Source organism: Takifugu flavidus, chromosome 2 (genome assembly GCF_003711565.1).
Source record: "Takifugu flavidus isolate HTHZ2018 chromosome 2, ASM371156v2, whole genome shotgun sequence".
In the NCBI taxonomy this organism is placed as follows: domain Eukaryota; kingdom Metazoa; phylum Chordata; class Actinopteri; order Tetraodontiformes; family Tetraodontidae; genus Takifugu; species Takifugu flavidus.
This window is the reverse complement of record NC_079521.1, coordinates 11858815-11877840: the sequence shown is the minus strand read 5'-3', so window position 1 is coordinate 11877840 and position 19026 is coordinate 11858815. Positions and strand designations below refer to the sequence as shown.

Sequence of the window (19026 nt, the reverse complement as noted above, 5' to 3'; positions counted from 1 at the left end):
AAACGTCAAGACGGTTGCTTTGAAAAGGGATCCGTTTCCATTTTATTAGCATGCGCGGCTCACTCCAGCAGCGTTTTGCTAATGAAGTAAAAACGCCGTCGGAATAGCAAATATCTCACACAAGCGGCAAGTGTGCAAACGTCACGTGACCTCGTGGTTCCAGCTGACTTAAACCTGCGCCCGCTTAATTGTTCTGCTTTAGATGTGTTGAACAAACACACAGGGAAATGCCCCTGATGTGGGAGGGAAAGGCCACCCACGGGGCGAGTCGCTGCTGCCCCCCTGGAGGCTGAATGGGGTAAAGAGTTAAGAAAAGAAACACCTTCTCAGGTTCTCTGGGCGGGAGCAGCAGGAGGGCATCCCAACGCTGATGAGGTGGAGCAGAGAGTTGGGAATTCCAACGGCAGGGGCATCAGTGGGAGCTGGTCGGCCAGCAGCGAACCACCGGAGAACCTGCCCACGTCCACTAACAGTTGGCGTTATCGCGGAGCGGTCCTGGCCGGATGGATCGATGTTGTTCCCGGCTGCTTGGGGAGGAGGAACGCGCTAATATTGTCTTCAGATCAGAGACTCGGGTCTGATTCTGCTCGCATCAGCCTCTTAAAGCGCTTTCATCTGACTCTCGGGCGCCGCGTCAGCGCACGTTTGTGTGCGCGAGGACCCGAGTCCTCTGGGTCGCCCACAGCAGCGACGCTCTCGTTGAAGCGAACCAGGCGGCCATTTTTTTTTTAAAACACAGAGCCATTGTCCGGCCAAACGCGGTGTTAAGTGCGAGGCGGTCGGAATGGTCCCGCGGGGGGGGAGTGGGGGGGAAGGGGGCCGTCTGGGCCGCGCTGACAGAACTGAGCCCAGACACACAGGAACGCTCTCAAAAGGTGATCTTTAATTGTCAGAAAACAAAGTGATCTGGTGATTTGCAGTTCCAGGAAAGGCCGACACGCAGCCGCTAACAGCACGCTAACGTATCGCTCCAGCAGTGGGCGGGGCCTCCATTCTCTCCATTCTCTCCATTCTCTCCATTCTTCCCCTCTCACTCCGCGGCCGATGGGCGCAGCCCCTTCTTGGCACCCTGGTGGCACTGACTCTCCAGCTTCCCTGTGAGACAAAGGTGGTGAAAAAGGGAAGGATGGGAGGGGAGAAAAGAGGAAGGGATGAATCAAAACACCATCAAAGGGACAATGTGACCTTTCGGAGAGCTCAAGGGCTGCTGATTAGAGGCAGCTTTGCACGGAGAGCGCGGCGAAAGGGGAGCGCAGAGGGGTGAGGAAGTAAAAGGCCAACGGGACTTTTATTGGACAGGACGGATCAGTGACACCAAACACTCCACGGCAGCTAAATACGGCGTCCTGGAGGCAGCGACCGCCGTGATATTCTGATTCTCGCTGCTCCAGTGAGCGTGATACAGATTAGAAGGCAAATGTGGCCGATAGTGAAATGTCCCGGCCCGTTTAGGTGGGGCTCCGCTAGCATCAGCGCTACATCCGTGCTTCATTCATATCACACGTATCGGGCTCCACCTCGCGCGGGTTTCCGGGGTGTGTTTAGAACCGTAGCGACTGAGGCGCAGGACAAACCCGCAGCTTTGGACACCACGTCTGAAGGTTCCGCTCAGGCGACGTCCGAGCGGGTGGAGCAGCAGCACCACGTTCTTACGGGCAGGAAACAGTGTTTTGCTCCCTGAGGTGAGACCCAATAAAGAATGGGGATCAATCATAAAGGGGCCTTAAGGAAAGAAAGCAAACAAAGGCGCAGATGAGCGGAGACGTTGCGCAACCATCGGCGAGCACCGGCTCTTTTGATGTGTTGCGCAACATTAATTAAGTTATTAAATTAATTAAGTGTTTCCGTATTGTCACCTGAGTCGACGTCATCCGACAGGATTGGGAAACGAAGGCGTTTGGAGTCTGTCAACCAAAGAGGCCCCAGGACTGACCCCTGGGGGGCCTCTACATGCACACAATGACATTCCAAGGGGGTTTGATTAAAGCGCACGTGGAGGCCGGAGCTTGACCAGAATCAGCCCAGAGCTGGACCGGCACCCTCAGGTCACATGGCAAATCAACATTTGTGGGGAGGGGAAGTAAAAGTCGACCTGTGTGGCCCAACAACAACAAAGTAAACAGTGCAAATCACCACCTGGGGTGTGTGTGTGTGTGGGGGGGGGGGGGGGGGGGGGGGGGGGGCTCCTCAACAAAGTCATGATTATATGAGTGTGTCAGAAACAAAACAAGCCCACGATTTATTTCGTTTTTATTAATTAACTCGTCTCTTGCAGCCTCCCAGTATTTGGACAGCGTCCTCTTTCAAAGGACACTCTGATAAATCTCCCCCCCCCCCCACGTGAGCATAAATGAAGCAGCTGTGGTTTCTGACCAAACCCCCGCAGCCGTCGACCAGCTCTGGTGTTCTAATCTCTTGGAGCTCCAGTATTCCCAACTGCTTCCGTCCATTTTTCCCAGCCCTGGTGGTGAACAGGCAAAGATCCCTTTGCCTTCCCCAAAACAGCCTCCGCAGACCCCAGGACAGGAGCCCAGGACAGGTGCCCAGGACAGGAGCCCAGGTCAGGTGCCCAGGACAGGAGCCCAGGACAGGAGCCCAGGACAGGAGCCCAGGACAGGAGCCCAGGACAGGTGCCCAGGACAGGAGCCCAGGTCAGGTGCCCAGGACAGGTGCCCAGGACAGGAGCCCAGGTCAGGAGCCCAGGACAGGTGCCCAGGACAGGAGCCCAGGACAGGAGCCCAGGACAGGTGCCCAGGACAGGTGCCCAGGACAGGAGCCCAGGTCAGGTGCCCAGGACAGGAGCCAGGACAGGTGCCCAGGACAGGTGCCCAGGACAGGTGCCCAGGACAGGAGCCCAGGTCAGGAGCCAGGACAGGTGCCCAAGTCAGGTGACCAGGACAGGAGCCCAGGACAGGAGCCCAGGTCAGGAGCCCAGGACAGGAGCCCAGGTCAGGAGCCCAGGTCCTTGTGTGTTGTCCTGCTGACACTTTATTTTAGCAAAAGTAGGCAGCAACCAACAGAAGCTGTTTTAGCTGCAGAAAGAATCCAAGATGGAGTCTCGCATGGCGTTCCCAGCAGGAATTTACTGACCTAACAGGGAAAACTCCTGGAAATCTGTCAGCGCCCTTGTTAAACAAGGAATTATCGCCTCCATCATTCCTGTCATGTGGACCAATCGCCTTCATTTGACCCCTCGCTCCGTCGTCCGTCCCACGAGGACCACGACCACGTCACGCCGGAGCTCCCAACACTCCCAGGAAAACCGACACCAGTCTGAGGAGCCCGGCAATCCCAAGCTGGCATCAGCAGCCGGGTCCCGGCGCCTTCTGTGTTGACATGCTTGGCGTGTGGCCGATAAACCCAGCCGTTGGGGTCGGGAACGCAGCGCCAGCTCCGTCGGTGCGCCGCTGTCGGAGAGCAACAGACGGTTCTGGTCTGTTCTGCAGGCCTGACACGGCGTTCCGCTGTGATCATCCCGGCCCAGACGCTCCGAGACACCTGCAAACAAGCGCCGTTTCCTGCAACCACGCGAGACGCCGCTCGGGTGATGTCGAACAAACGGAACGGGGCTTGTTGTCACAGCTGGGGGGGGGGGTGGTGGTGGGGGGGCTGCAGGTGAGATTCATTCAATTTGCTGTCAGTCCTGCATATTCCAGGCGTGAAGGCGACTCCTGCTCACGGCTCGGAGCTGCTGAGCTGTCGCATTTCAGGTGCAGGGCTGCGGGGGGGGGGGGGGGGCAGACTAGGACTGGAGGAATGAGAAGAGAGGGAGGGGGGGGCTTGGAGAAAGGATGCAGAGAGGACAGCTGGAGAGGCACCGAGAGGGAGAGAGAGGCCGCCATCGACTGCAGACATCATTTCCCATTGATTGCTGGAGTGTTTGGGGATTGCTGGGGGGGGGGGGGGGGGGTAGAGGGAGCTTGGGAGGAGGCCATGGAATCATGTCAGGCTGTCAGAAGGCTGCTTCTCCATCATCGGGGCTGTGGAACCCTGCACAGGCCTCCGGATTCCCCCGCTAATCTCCCCACAAATCCAGGAGCAGCAGTGCAGAGAGGGACTCATCGGAGCGGCGTGGAGGTCCATCGGCGCCGCTCCCCGACATCAATAACGCCGACCTCCTGCAATAATGACCACGGAAAACAACCGCTTTGGCGTTCTCCGCCCACTCGCCCCATCGGAGGGGAAAAGGCCAAGAACTCCAGTCTTTTCATTCCATCCCATTCCCGACGCTCCTGGGTAATAAACCCAGAACCGCCGTGGCTCAACACACACCATCGACATCCAAACGTCCGCACGTCTACAGGTAACGAGGAAACGACGTCTATCGAAGCACAGGAAGTAGCCAGCGCCGCGCTACACCTGTTAGCCTGACAACCCCGGATTTATGCTGAGCACACACGAGGCGGAGAAGGACTGGGAAGTGGAGCGCCACCAGCTCTTTGATTAAAAGCAGCACCTTCAACGTGCTCTGGTCCCTGAGATCCCGCCGGGCTCCCACAACGGCCAATTCCAAATCTACTCCAGGTCCGCTGCCCGCAGAGGAGGAAGACGTGTTCGGGAAAAAAGGGAGCAGTGAATGGCAGGATTGAATGGTTTTACATCCTGGTGTGTCCATTAGAAGATGCAGAGTATTGGTATTATTAATGAGAGAAAAGTGAGGCCGTTTGTCTGCCTTCCGCCTGCAGCTGGAGCTTACCCGCTATGGTGCTAGCGCGCTACACCGCAACACCTTCAGATGTCACAGATCGTTTTGACCCGACGTGGTTTTGACCACAGGAAGGTGGCGCTAGCTTGGGTATGTTGGGTACAGTAAAGAAGCCAGTAGCCATGGAAACATGAAAGGAACAGCAGTAAGAATGATGCATCGCTGGTGTTGACGGCCGTGCGATTTGTCCTGTTGGTGCTAGCGTACTGGACGGGGGACGGGAGGACGGATCGCAGTGACACAAACCAGGGAAAGGGAGCATTTGATGGGGATTCCTTTCAGATGTGGGTTAATACACTCGTGGCTCCTGAGCGTCTTTGGCTCAACATCTGTCGCAGGCGTTGGCGGCACGGATCAGGCCATGAATTATTATCGCTCCGCTTTGCTTAAACGAAGCCGTCATCAGCATCAGGAATTAGCGCGCCGCGCCACGGCAACGCTGCCTTTTCTGTCTGCTCTTCCTTATCTTGCCTCAGATTCCTGCACCTCCAGCTGAAGTCGTTCTTCAGGTGAGAGCGAGCCGACAGCCTGGAGCGCTGCAGGAAAGTGCTTGTGTAGAAAACCCTCAGTAGCCAGAGGAGAACAGCGAGGGGGGGGGGGGGGGGGGGGGGGGGGCTGCCTGGGTTCCCATCTCGCTGTTAGTCACAGCTAATTTACATTCCCTTCCCGTGCTGCCGAGCCGGTGGATTCGGGAGCGGATAGAGAAGGTGGCTGTGTTGGCGTGCTGTTTGCAAGAGGTTAGAGCGACGCTCACCTTCTCCCCAGTCAGGAGGGGCTGCGGTGGGGGGGAATATCGCGCTAGGCTGTAGCCGTTATGGCCGGCTTATTCCAGCGTTCGCGGCGCAGCCAAACCAGCATCTGGTGCGCTCATGTGAAGCAGCCCAAGAAAGTAAATAAGGATGCTACAAAGAACCCCAGATGTGTGCCATTGGGTCAAGGCAGAGCTTCACAGACCCATCAGTGCATGCAGGCTAAGGCTAAAGCTAACATACTGGCCTGAAACGCCGCTCAAAGGCAACCAGGCTGCAGTAATTACACCAAACACAAGCAGAAATAAAACGAACACACAGCACAATCGGTTCAAGGCTCCTTCGTGTCAGGGAACCATGTGTCATTTAGAGAAAATGGGAAAAAAAAAGCGCCTGGAAGTCGGCCTGCTTTCTCTTTAACGCACACCTGGCTCGCTGCTCGTGTGACTGTCAGAAAGGCAGTTTCAGGAAGTTCCAAACTTGAGTAATGAAGATCATCTCCGGCTGACAGATACCAGAGCAGCCTTTCCGACGGGGAGAAGGGCGCTGACGCGGATGTTTGTCTCGCTGCCTGGAGGGTTAGCGGCTCCAACATCCTGGGAAAGACGGGCCAAATCTGAAGAGATGACAGTCAAATATTCTCCGTTCAAGCTAGCTCACTCCGACTGATCAACGGCACCAGAATAGTTGTGTCACGCATATATAGAGAATACGGAGCCGGAGGCTCTTTTGTGGGTTTAAGAGGTACGGCCTGCTGTTGTTACATAAATGCTCCCACGTTCTGCCTGAATTCCAGAAGAGCTAAATAGTGGGAGAAGCTCAGCCAGAGCGTTAACGGTTTACATCTGTCAGCCAACGTGCGCTGGACAGGACTCGCTGTTGTTACTCATTTATTGCCAGCAGATAAAGTGCAAACTGAGACTATTATGGAATCTCTTCAGTCATGAAGTCCAGGAGGAGTGTTTGATGAGCGCTCCTGGCACGGATCCGTCTGCGGTTTCTGCTCAGCAGGCTCTTCAGAACACCTCTGCACCAAAACGCCAAGGAACCCAGACTCAAACCAGCTTAGCTAACGCTAACGCTAACGCTAACGCTAACGCTATTGGGTGCAGCAAACAGGAAGTTTGAGTGAAGTGTATCAGTTACTGGAATTAGCCGGAGTTTCCAGGCCTCCCCTGCGGCCAGGAGGCAGCGCCGGAGCGTCACAGCATATCAATCACATCTTAGGTGCTTTCACAATAAGCCGAACGGAACATCGCCGATGGACGGCCGGGGGGGATTTCACACGCCGCCGCTGCTATTTACGCTGCCGCCGCAGCTCTGGAGTCCACGACGCGCTTGGCTGCATTTCTTTCCCGTCCTTTGAGGGAACGTAATTGAAGTCTGTTGTGTGCAGGGAGATGTTTTTATCTATTTATTTTCCATTTGAATTCCCAACCAGGAGAGGAAATCTGGATGAGTCAGCAGCCAAGAAGGCGGTTTACAATCAAAGTCAGCCCTGCGTCGACGTCACATCCCGGGAACACCGCTCACCGTTTTAGCCGCTTCCAAAATTAGAAAAGCTAGCTTTTTAATTCGTTTGTGGAAAAGTGCCACCGGAGCATTTCGCCGACGGTCGGCGCGAGCGTGCGGCGTTTTTGCCGTGAGCAGGTCAGGAGCCAAACTCAAAGGTTGCAGCTGGGAGCGTTCCAGGGAGCGTTCTGGATCCCAACTGGAACATTCTTCCGAACCGGCGTAAGAGGTTTGGCGGGCGAGCGCTCATCTGTTCTTCAGCAACTGGTGGAAAAGGCTGCGTTTTTGTTGCTGCGGCCTAAAACAACGCCGACACGTGACCCCAGCGAAGGGCCCCTCTCAGCGAAGCCGTGGACGCTTCCTGAGGCGCCAAAATCCAAACGCATCCTCCAAACGCCAGATTTTCTCCTTTGTTTAATTTGGAAGAGTGTTCGGAAAAAGGAAAACTAGAAAAGGCTCCGTGGCTCCGCGGCGTTACTCAAGTGTTCCCTGGCCCTTCTCAATTTCAGAACTTGTGATTCTGCTGCTAAAATAAATAAGTCCAGGCCCCCGAGCCGCCTCCTCGCGCCCTCCGGGGGACGTCAGAAAAATGGAAATCAGGTCTTTTTTCTCCTTCTATCACATCCACTCAAAACACCAAATCAGACGCCAACTATCACCACTGGAAACGGCGCTGCGGAAACTGGAAAAGGGGAGGATTCAATCAGTAAAAATCAAAGACACTGAGGGTGAGACGAGGACGAGGACGAGGACGAGGGCGAGGGTCGATGTTCACAACAAACATGATTGTGGATTAAGAGGCTAAAAGCGGCGTTGAGGAGCTAATCTGAGCAGGTCCAGGTCCTGTAATGGGCTGTGAGGCGCCATGTTCTCGCCTCATTCCTTTCGCAGGTTCTTCGATGGGGGCGGGGTGGCGGGGGGGGGGCTGTTTACAAGGAACCCCCCAGCAGCCATAATGTCAGAGAAACAAAATCTAAAGCACAGCTTGTTTTTCTTCTTCTAAACGGCCACCGTGGGACTCTGAAAAGGTGAACACAGCCGTGTTATTAAAGAGGGTCCTTAGAAAGCGGCCTTGGCCACATCTAATTATAATGTAAATGCAGGGGGGGGGGGGTTGGGGGGGGGTCTGAATCACAAAGGAGAGACATTGGCATTTAGATTATGCTCAGCCCAGATTACTGATGACACCACGTGCTGCTGAGATAGCCTGACTGACTAATTGTGCCGCTGCTGTTCCATCACTGGTAATTAAACCAGTGATGGGAGAGCGACAGTGTCGTGTGAGCACAGTAAACACCCCCCACCCCCACCCCCACCCCCCCCAACAACAACAACAACAACACCGAGACCAAAGCACTCACTTAAAAGGGGATTGGTGCACCTTGTACAAGACGGAGAGAATAGACGCGCTTGTTGCTAAGCGGTCGTCCTGAAGGCGCTCAGGAGAAATCCCTGAACCAGTCCAGCCCCCCCGGGGGATGGGGGGGGGCAGATGCCAGGAACAGAGCAGCCAAGACCAAATAGAAAACAGCGGAGAGGGGAAGAGGCGGTGGGGGAGGAGGAAGGGGGGGGGGCAGAGAGGGAAACTGAGCAGAGAGGGAGGGTGAGTGCAGGAAGAGGTGGAGAGCAGGATGGAATAAATTGAGCTGATCTGGCTCCGCATCCCGAGGAGCCATTTGCATATCGGTGCAGCGGTGCGGAGGCAGGAATGTGCCGGCGCTGACAGCCCGGTAACCCACGGTACCGCCGAACCCCCCCCCCCCCCCGCTCGTGCACGCACGCCATCTCAGGCTGCAGGTCGGACGCCCCGGCGTGTTCCTGCGCCGTCACGTACAGCCGAGCGGTCGTCGGCTCAGATGTGAACCTGTTCTCCGGGGACGGGACCCCCGAATATCTGTAGGCGTGTACAGATGTACAGTACGTGCACAGGTGCACGACAGAGTGAGGAGGAGGAGGACACAAGTGCAGACAGACGTGATTTAGAGCGCCGTGTGCAGCTGGTCCATAAATATCAGGTTTAACTTGCCTCTCACACACACACACACCACACACACACACACACACACAACACACACACACACACACACACTCACACACCATTTTAGCCAAGCTAAGCTAATCGGCTTCCGTGGGAGCAAATTTTTATATTTCTTTGGATGTTTTTGTGTAAGATGTGACGATTTCGAAATGTTGACACAGATGACAGGGGTGGGGGGGGGGGGGGACTTCCTGTGTGCGCATGGCTTCAGTTCCGCTGTCTGACTGTTTCCTGTGATTCATCTGACCGCTGCATAAATTAAACAGGGAGAAGAAACAAAGAACCTCCGGAGAAACAAACCAGGAATTAAAAATCATTCCATGAAGACATCACATCATTCCAGCCCCCCATTAGGATTACGCTAAATTCCACGCGAGTAGAACCAAACGGGCCAAAGTGGCGCTGTTGCGCCGACATCCTCATGAAGACGCTGTCCGACGGCCTGCGTCACCTCTGATTCACCACCTCTGCACGTTCACAACCCGTTAGCATTAGCGCTCACGCTGCCCAACTCTCGCCGCTCTGATGGGAGCCTGGGCCGGTGGCGTGGGTGAGAGCGGCGGTTCGGACCAAAACAACAGAACAGCCGGGGCTTTCAGAGGGAGCAGCTCCGGTGTCCTGCAGCTCTCCCACATGCCTGTTCACCTTTGGCGCCCCTTGTCGTTGAGGGCGGCGGTAAACATCCGAGCAGCCCATCGGGTCAGGACACCGGGCTCATTTGCCTGGAGGTGGACTCGGTTCAAGGTTCCAATTGGGTCTGTGCAGGCCGGCTGTCCGTCACATGGGAGGAGAAATGCTGATGGGCCCGTCAGCTGTCAGAGGGAGGCGCGCACGGCGCCTGCACACGTGCGGTCGGCGCTCTGGGCAGCGGCGCCGTGACATTGATCCAACAGACCCGTCGCCATCAGTCTCCCTGCCGGAGGCAACTGGACTGTTGGTAAAAATGGAGATGGAGTCGTGTCGTCCTCACGTGACGCGGCAGGTGCACGTCGATGTCTCTGACGTGTCCGCGCACACGCGACCCGTGATTAGCGGGACCAAGCCTGGTCCGTTTTGCACCGTTGTTCGTTTCCGTCGTTCATGTCCGGCCTTTTTTGTTCCTCCGAGCTTTTACGCCACAGACGGCGAGCTCCGCCCACCCTTTACGACACACGCACGAGCACTTCCTCCACCAGCCAAACCCTCCCGCCCAGCCAGAGAGAGACTTCAAACAGATGCTGAGCAAATAAACAGAGGCTGCGGGGTGGGGGGGGGACGTAGCGGGGAGGAAGTAAAGCCCTTTCCTGATTAACAGTTAGCTGTCACGTGTAGCATGATAATGCTTAAAGAGGCCATCATTTCAGAAGAGCCCCGGTGGCTGCCGAGGTGGGGGGGGCTGCCAATCACCCTGGATATGCCACAACGTGCAATTAGCTTCCCTATATGCATCGTTTGTTAGCTTAGCAGTGTTCTGTGTCACACACTAATTACCCACATCCACGGTTGGCGAGTGACAAATGCAGCTGCCCGCCGCGCTCCTCGCCGCGCTCCTCGCCGCGCTACTCGCCGCGCTCCTCGCCACCGTGGCAAAACTGTTGATTCTGAAGTCGTGGCGGCGCTTCTGTTAGTGCTTCATCAATGTGGACAAACTTGGGAATCATCAAATCTCTTGATGCTTAATCCATTTTGCTCACCCAGGGTTTGTCTCCTTCAGCCGTGCAGCGGTAGCCTAGCCGCCGAGCAGCAGATGCTATTGATTTTCCCCCCCTGTTCTCTTTCAGGAGCGGGGGCGGGGCGGCACAAAGGAACTACAGCTAATGATGGAAATTTTCAGAAAGACTCGGCGCTCTCGGAGGGAGCTGTGTTCACGCTCGCGGCGGTTCGATGGATCGGACGCGGGGTAACCTTCGGAACAGAACAGGTATTCAGACGCCGTTTCGGGCGTCAGCAGCAGGGAGCTTGACGCTACCGAAGGACCAGGGCTCGACTGGGAATACTGGATCTACAGTATACCAAAGTATAGCGATGCTAACTTCACTTTGCTAATCCGGAGGGGGCCGTGGTTGCAGAATTCTACATTATATGAACAGACTGATGCTAACAGTCACATTACCAAACTGACACTCACCACCACATGTGTGAAGTTCACATCCGCAACATTTCCAAATCAAATCCACCTGTCTGCCAGCGGCTAGCATCGCCACTTCCAGCAGCTATGCTACCAATATGCACACTGAACTCTGGCGGTTGTTGCGGGACAGTCTAATGCATTTCTCGGCGTTTGGGCAGTTTCCCAGTGCCAGCAGTCGTGGTCTGCCCTTCTGCTGACAGGTGGGCGGCTGTTCCTCTTCGTCAGCAGGGCCTCGACGGACCACTGGAGGACGCACAGGTCAGCGGCGCTGCAGCGGCGGTGCAGCTAGCAAGCTGGAGATGCTCAGGGGGTTTAGCCAGTGCTGAGTAGCCATATAGTCATTGCAAAGTTCATAATAAGGACACTCAGCGCATCCCATGTGGGACCAGGAATTGTTTATTACCAGTTTTGGTGTCGATCCTCAGGCCATAAATAACTAATGTTTAGTAACGACATCAGAATGAAACGGGCAGACACGACTGCAAAATCCCCGAGTCACTCGCAGGTAATTTGACCCTGGATGAAATGCCGCGTCGACCCTTCCGCTCACTCCTGGTTCAGTCCTGACTGTATTAACATCACCGTCACCTCTGTCATGCTTCATCAGCCCTTTTTCCTCCACACGGACCTTCGTTTTGTTGCGTTTCACTGTTGCGTAACTTCCATTTGGAGCTGATTGTGATGTCCAAATAATGAGCCCGGCGCTAGCGTGAGCTCCTCTGACTGCTGCCTGTTCCTAATTTCCAGGTCAAAGTTTAAACCCAGAGGAAATTAAAGTCTTAGGGCCCCGCGACTTTAGAGGGACTTGCTTATTTGACTTCTTTACCGTCATTTCTGGTCTATATTATGTTGACTCAGAAATAAGCGTCACTTAAAAGGACGCAAGCCAACCGAGCAGCCCCGGACCCTGAGACAGCCAGTGCAGTATTTGATGCGGGTTAAGAGCCCATGATCGGGTGCTGGGGGGCGCTCACAGAGAGCAGAAATTCATCAGCGGCGCTTCAGCCTGCAGAGCTGCATGTAAAGTGGGTCAGCTGTGCTCCTGGAGAGCTTCACAAGCTGCTGGAAGAGAAAGGCAGCACACTTGGTAATTAGCAAGAGAAGGAAGGCAGGTCTGGGGGGGGGGGTTCAAGCAAGAGGAGGATGAGAGAGCGTGTGGGTGTGAAGCTGGACTGGCACGATCCTGCCAGATGAATTTCTTGTGGTTTTTCCCCCTCCAAATCTGGGCTAATATGCATGTAGCCTTTCATTTGAGCTCCCAATATTGGGCTCGGTTGTGTTTGCCGTATATTATCCTCCCTCCCCCACTTCCTGATGTCATCGTCTAAGCAGAATCCGATGTCCGCCTTTTGGACTCGTTTTCTTTGTTGTGTTCTTTTCACATTTGCAGATAATACACAGGCAGAGCAAACACATTAAAAGGACTTCACACATGCAAAGCGCTTCCAGATGACCTTTTCAGGAAGTTTAATGTCAGCGCAGTGAGATCAGCGGGGGGGGGGGGTTCAGTCTCCTCACGGTGGTTATGCTAACGCTTTCATTCACAGACGTAAACCCGTCTCTGCGACACCTTTATAGATTAGAAATCAGGCAGAAAGGAAAACGGCCTCATCCGGGCCAAAGCGAACGCTGCTATTCCGATGCACCTTTACAGGCAAGATCAAATCGGACCCGATGAAGCTGGAGTTAGAACACAAGAGTAGCTAGCGTGGCGTGTGGTGATTAGCGGTCATGTCCAGCAGCACAGGGCTCAGCTGGAGTTGATCAGCGAGTGCATCTCACGCGTCCCCGCATCCTTCCCCGAAAGCTCCGACGCTCTCAGGCAACGTTATGGGATGCAGAGGAAGGAAAGGGTGATATCAAGACTTAAGAACTCGGGGTGTGAAAGGCAACGTGTCCTCCTTTTCCCTGCTTGTGCAACGGACAGAATCACATCTGCCGCCAACAAAAACCAGCTGTCTGATGTTAGCATCACAGTCGGCGCTCATAAAACGATCATCTCTTCATATGAGGGCAATTTGTTGACAGAAATCTTATGCACACATGCATATTCATGTAACAAATGGAGCGCTAGCATATTAATGGAATGCTAATAATGGTTTTATTCCTACCTCAGAATTCTATTAGCTGGTCATTTCTGACTCTATACTTGTATAATGGACGTAGTCGTGTCATTTTAAGGTGCTAGCCTAGCTTGAGGAAGCCATTAGTCCACAGAGCTCATGACCAGAGGTGAGGGAGGACGGTAAATTGAGAGCTTTGTCTGCAGCACAGGTCTGTCTCAATCTGTCATCATTATTAATTAATTAGGTATCTATCTATAACTCCTTCCCAGAGACATGATCTGAGCTGTACTGTGCTCCGTCTGCCACATGAAAAAGAGGAAAATGATGCTGCGCCGCGGTGCAGACGGAGCAGCGCCTTGTTAAAATTCACGGATGTGATGTGATGGACAGATAATCCATGGACTGGAGCTCATCCTGGAAGGCTTCTCCTGGCCCTTTGGCAGCCGGCCGCTTTCAAACGCCTTCAGATTTCCATTCCTTTCTGGAGTGTCCGCCGAGTCCAGTTTGAAGCCATAAAAAGGAAACTGCTCTCTGCAGCGCTCTCCTGCAGCAGCCCCCCCACAGTAAAACACACCCTCACAATCTACATTTGGTATCTGACAGGTTCCTGTGTTGTTTACTCAGGCAGTCTATTATAGAATACAGCACCCGAGGGTGAGCTCAGCATCAGCAGCCTTCCATTCTGCAGGCTGCTGATCCCCGGTGAGGGGGGGGGGGGGCGACAGCTCCAGCCTGTCTCTCTTTAGTGGACACTCCATCATCTCCATGTCTGTCCTTCTGCTCCCAGTGAATCAAAACAAGCTGATTCCAACGTTCCTAGCTACGACTGGGCTTCCCTCCACGGAGATCTTCCAGGGACGCCCTGCAGGCTGCCGGGATCGTTGCCCCTCTGACGGATCAAAAACAGCAGCTGGAAAATCAATACGGGCAACAGGAAATAAAAGGATGAGGGGCGACGCTGGTTTGAATACATTAAAAACTAATGAAACACCAGGGGAGGTGGGAGCAGGGGCAGAGATGATGATGATGATGATGATGATGATGATGATGATGCTATTCTCCCTTTCAGCTCCTTTAATTAAGCATTTGAGAGAATTCTTCAATAACAGGTGCAACTGAAATATATAAATCCTGAGCTTCATGAGGACGTTTCATATATAACCAGACTAGGGCAGATGATGTTTCATTTAACAGCAGACTGCCCCCTGGTGGCAGGCAGCAGAAAGGGAAAAAGGCTCCTCCCCCTGTTTTAGATGGCCCATCCATCCAATTCATTAGGTTTTCGGGTATTTTAGGTCATTTTTTCACTTTATTATGGTCATTTGAAATGGTTTTAGCTACTTGCTAATAACAAAATATGCCTCCTCAGCGCTTCAGAGAGCTCAAGCGCCACATCCTTAGCATTTATTCGTCTGTAGCCATCGAGCACAAACATCCAGCTCAGTGGAGTGAGCCACTTACTGTTGTTCAATAATCCATTTGCCTGCCTCTGTTATTGGCATGACTGTAATTCCAATCACAAGGACAGGACAGGGAGATAAGTGAGGAGCTCCTACTGAAGGCTGCCAGATAGCGACATGCCTGGAATCAAATAACGCTCTCTTGCTGCTGCATTAACCAAGAACTGTCTGCTCCATTATGGCGATGGGCAAGGGGAAGCAAGACGAAGGTGCAGCCCAGTTTCTGACTGGAGATTAAGGCTGATTATGGACACGGATGTCGCGCATATATGTGAAATGTTTAAAAAAAAAGGCTTTGCATGAAGGAGCCTGAAGTCAAACACAGGCAGGACACTAACGTTACTTATTGCTGTTTTGCTGTCTGATAGAGCAGATGAGCCACAACACGACTGACAAGGCCGTGATGCCAGCGCCGCCACTGCCTGCACGCCAACGCCAGCAGGATTACCATATCACCAGGCAGCTCCCCAGCACACCATTACTTGCTGCCTCATCTCATTAGCATTGCAAATGAGCCCCAAAGCTGGAGCGGCGATGGCAGCAGCGGAGGAAATGGGACAGAATTATCAAATTATGTAAGAAATGTGGAGCGGAGAGGCGGAGCGGCAGAGGTTACGGAGCAGATATGATCTCCATCATATCAGGTGCTGCATGTTTAGCCACAACGAAAATCAACATTTCAAAAAACCCGGCTGTTCTGATGCATCACGGAAAGCGGTGGATGTGATTAATTGCTGGTCATCTTGTCATCAGCCCAAGTCCCTGACAGCTTTAATGCCTTTCAGGCCGAGCAGCGAAAACCCTTCATTAAGCCGCGATGCTGCCGCCTGGTTTAATGGTTCTAATGCCAAATGATTCCTTTTCTCCAGTCAATCTTAAAGCTTTCTGCACTCTTGTTCGGCTTCATTACTTCAACCTGAGTTACGTTTAATGGCTGGAGACACTTATCCACTGTGAGATGGTCTCTTCAAAGTTGCTCGATGGCAGCTGGGCGAGCTTGAAGGCTGCGCTCACGCACTGCTCAAGGCCAAGGAACATGTCGTTCTCTATCGACTCTCCTGATAATTGGGATTATTATGACTGCAAAAAAAAGGTGCAAATAACAGAACATTTTCTCTCATTTCGCTCTTTCGGAAATCAAATCGATATCTGGATGAACAGCTGATCCTTCAAGGGAATGGTGCGAAGACGTGCTCCGACCATCCCAGAAGAACATCCGTACCATTGAGCCGCTGGTGATAAAGAATGGAAGCCACCAGGAAGCTGGCCAGGCTCCCTCGCTGAATAACGAATCCCCCACGATTCCGGGGAAGGAGCGCACGTAGCGGCGTGTGATGGAGTCTGTGCTGAAGCGGTACGAAGGGAGAGGCCAGGAGGAGGGAAAGGTCAGCCTGGGATTCAAGCGCCGCTGCTCATCGTCTGTTAAAGTCAAGGTCAGGACCTCGTGTGGCGTTTCTTCTGAAATGACAAAGTTTGGCTGATGTGTGGGGTTGACTGATCGTCCTTTATTTCTGACCTTGGGTGGAAGGAAAGGCCGTCACGCCACCTGCATTAACGGAGCACATTCCCTTCCCTTTACAGCCCTACCTGGGAAACAGTTCACCCCCAGTCTGGGAGGCTTTGGACCAGAGCTTCACTGGGAATGGCGGGTCCTAACGTGACAGGAAGGTGGCATAAATGCAGGCAAACCTTCTTTTTCAGTGGTGGAGCTTGTTAAAAACGCCCCCCTCCCCTATAAATCAGTCTGGCCCTCACATGGTGTGAAGGCTGGTCTGGAGCGTTAGCTGCTCAGCCCAAATGTGGGCCTGAACCCCCACCACAGGGGGGTCAGGCTGCACATGGCTGCCTCAGCGCTGCTCGGCCCAACACTCGGTGGGGGGAGACACAAGGAGCCCTGTAGTGCGGTAATGCAATATTCATGGTGGGGGCGTGAGCGGAGCAGTTAAACACAGCGCAGTTGTGAGAAGACCTTCCAACCCTCGATCAGGGTAGCAGCTGCTGTTTGGACTCACTCGCCTCTCCGAATCATATCCTCTCATCCAAGCATTGTCCCCCCCCCCCCCCGCCTGCCCTCCCCCCGATCCCTCTCTTCTGCCTCTCACTCAACCATTAATTTTTAATCACAACTTAAATGGCTGCCTTGGCTGTGGCTGTGGGGGCAGCGAGTCAAGGGCTCTTGCCTCTGGTTACAAAGCAGGAAATAAATTTGAAGAGATCAAGCTAAACATGGAAGGGGGGGGGGCTAACTGGAGAGTACACACGGGGAGGGGAAATATCAACTTGCTGATGCCATTACAGCTTAATTATAATTTCAAGTATTCTTTCCCTGGCTGGTGCCACCGCTGTAGGACACTGACTGAATAAAGACTGATAGCTTTAAAGGATTTGACAAAGAGAAAATGAGCTCACTGAACTGCAGCAGAGGCAAAAACAGCGGCCCATGGCCACACGTCCTCCCCAAAATATAGAGACATGCGTGAAAGTATGAATTATTTAGAGTTTTGTTTCTCTGTGTGATGAAGAATTCCCCTTGGTGGCCAATATTGTTAGAAAATACTCACAAAGAGCTGAGCTGAAGTTAAAAAAAGGAGTTGTACAGCAGTGAGGAAGCAATAGGTGAGCTGGCTAAATGTGGCTAAATGTGGCTAAATGTGGCTAAAATCCCCCTGTGAAGGAAACGGTGCGAGGCGACGTGTCAGGACGTCAAGGTGAACGATTAGTAATCTTCTAATCAATCCATGTCAAAGGTTTGAGTCAAAGTGCTATTGATAAGAGAAAAACAATAATTCCTCCCTGGTGGTCAAATGCTGGATCTGTTCCAACATTTGTGAACACAAACGCAACAAATTATCCCCAACTTTCACGGGAATACCGTGTTTTTTAGCAGTAACTCTGCTGGTGAAGCCAGTTGTAGCAGTCGTCAACGCAATGACCAGCAAATTCAAGACCAAACCAGGACTTAATCGCACCCCGATATTAACAAACCCAGCTGAGAGTGTGAGTATATGAAAGGAGGAAGCACTTATTCATGAAGGACAAGGCTGGGTGGATGTTGTCAGGGGGGAGACAGCACTCAGGTTTTCCCTGCATTATTTATTTTCCATATTGGGGGTGGTCTGACCTTCTCCTGTAATGAGGACGGGAGTCACGGTCTGTTTGGCGTCCCGGGGCAATGCCTCGCCACCGTGTCCCGGGATCACGGTGCAGCCACGCAGGCCCCGACACAGCCACTGTTTGTTCAGACTTCACTTGGACTGTAAAAGTCAAGCCTTGTTGACACATCTGCGCGTCTCTCCCCGAGGCTAATGGCCATTACATCTGTCTGCTTTTATCGGAGGGAGAGGAAGCCGACGAGAATCAAATGCTCTTCTGAAAACGCTGACAGCTGACAGCCTCCTCGCGTTGGGAATGGCGGTGTTGCTTTTTCTCACGGGTGCAGTAAAGATGATTAAAATGGCTCTTAAAGAGACCCCCATGACCCTACGGTAGCAGAGCGCCAATGTTTACGCTAAAACATCTGTATTTTCCCAGAAGCCGCTCCCTGCACCACCAGCTAACCTCTCTCAGGCGTGACAAACGTCAGCACAGTGGACACTCATCCGCCACAACATCAATGATGCAACGGTGGCTCACGTCAGGCCACAGCAGCTCTTAGATGCTTTCAGAATGTTCTGTGGCACCAGTGCATCATTTGGGTGGCTCGGTGGGCTGGAGTCAACATACAACCCCAGGAAAGCCTGGCTTCAGTGCTTCCCAGCACCACATGAGTGTGCAGCACAGGCGGGATAAATGATACTTGTTTGGCCAAACTCTACCGACAATTGTTCTGCTTATAGTTATACGGTGATATTAATTTTAGACCATATTGCCCAGCCTTACAGCACAACAATAATACATTTAAACAAGATAAGCTTTGACATTCTTTACTTTGAGTGTTTTTTCCCCCACTGTAGCTGTTTAAAACGTGTCAGTCGATCCATAAGAGTTCAAAACTGACACTAATGAATGTGCAATTATTGATTTAAACACCGTTTTTGCTGAATTAAACGTGTTTCTCATATTCACTTTGTATTCACATAAAAAAAACATCACTGACTGGGGCACCTTAGCCGCCCGAGGTGATCCATCGGTCACGTCTAGTTTAACATCCTCACCTCCATTAGCTACTTGAACTTTGGAAATAATCCACCGATTGATTCTCGGTTTCTAACACGGCAAATTAACAAAATCGTGGTAGCGCGGCTAAACTCCGTTCAGGCTAACTGGCGGATGTCCGAGTTGAACAGAGACACAGAGGGGGAGAGAGAAGAGTAATCACTCACTAATCAAGGACATCGATCTCAGTGTGAGCACATCTGTCTGCCCCCCCCAAGATTGATTACTCTG

At 53.0% G+C, this 19026-nt stretch overlaps 1 protein-coding gene across 1 annotated transcript in view; it reads right to left on the bottom strand.

Annotated features, from left to right (window-relative positions):
* Nucleotides 1-861: 861 nt before the first annotated feature.
* trip4 (thyroid hormone receptor interactor 4) overlaps nucleotides 862-19026 on the bottom strand; it is a 43727-nt gene continuing 25562 nt past the window's right edge. The window contains exons 13-14 of the mRNA XM_057025591.1: nucleotides 5882-6070; nucleotides 862-1095 (exon numbers count right to left, since the gene is read on the bottom strand). Of these exons, the coding sequence (XP_056881571.1) occupies nucleotides 5949-6070 (122 nt within the window). The 3' untranslated portion in view covers nucleotides 862-1095; nucleotides 5882-5948. The remainder of the gene's footprint in view (nucleotides 1096-5881; nucleotides 6071-19026) is intronic.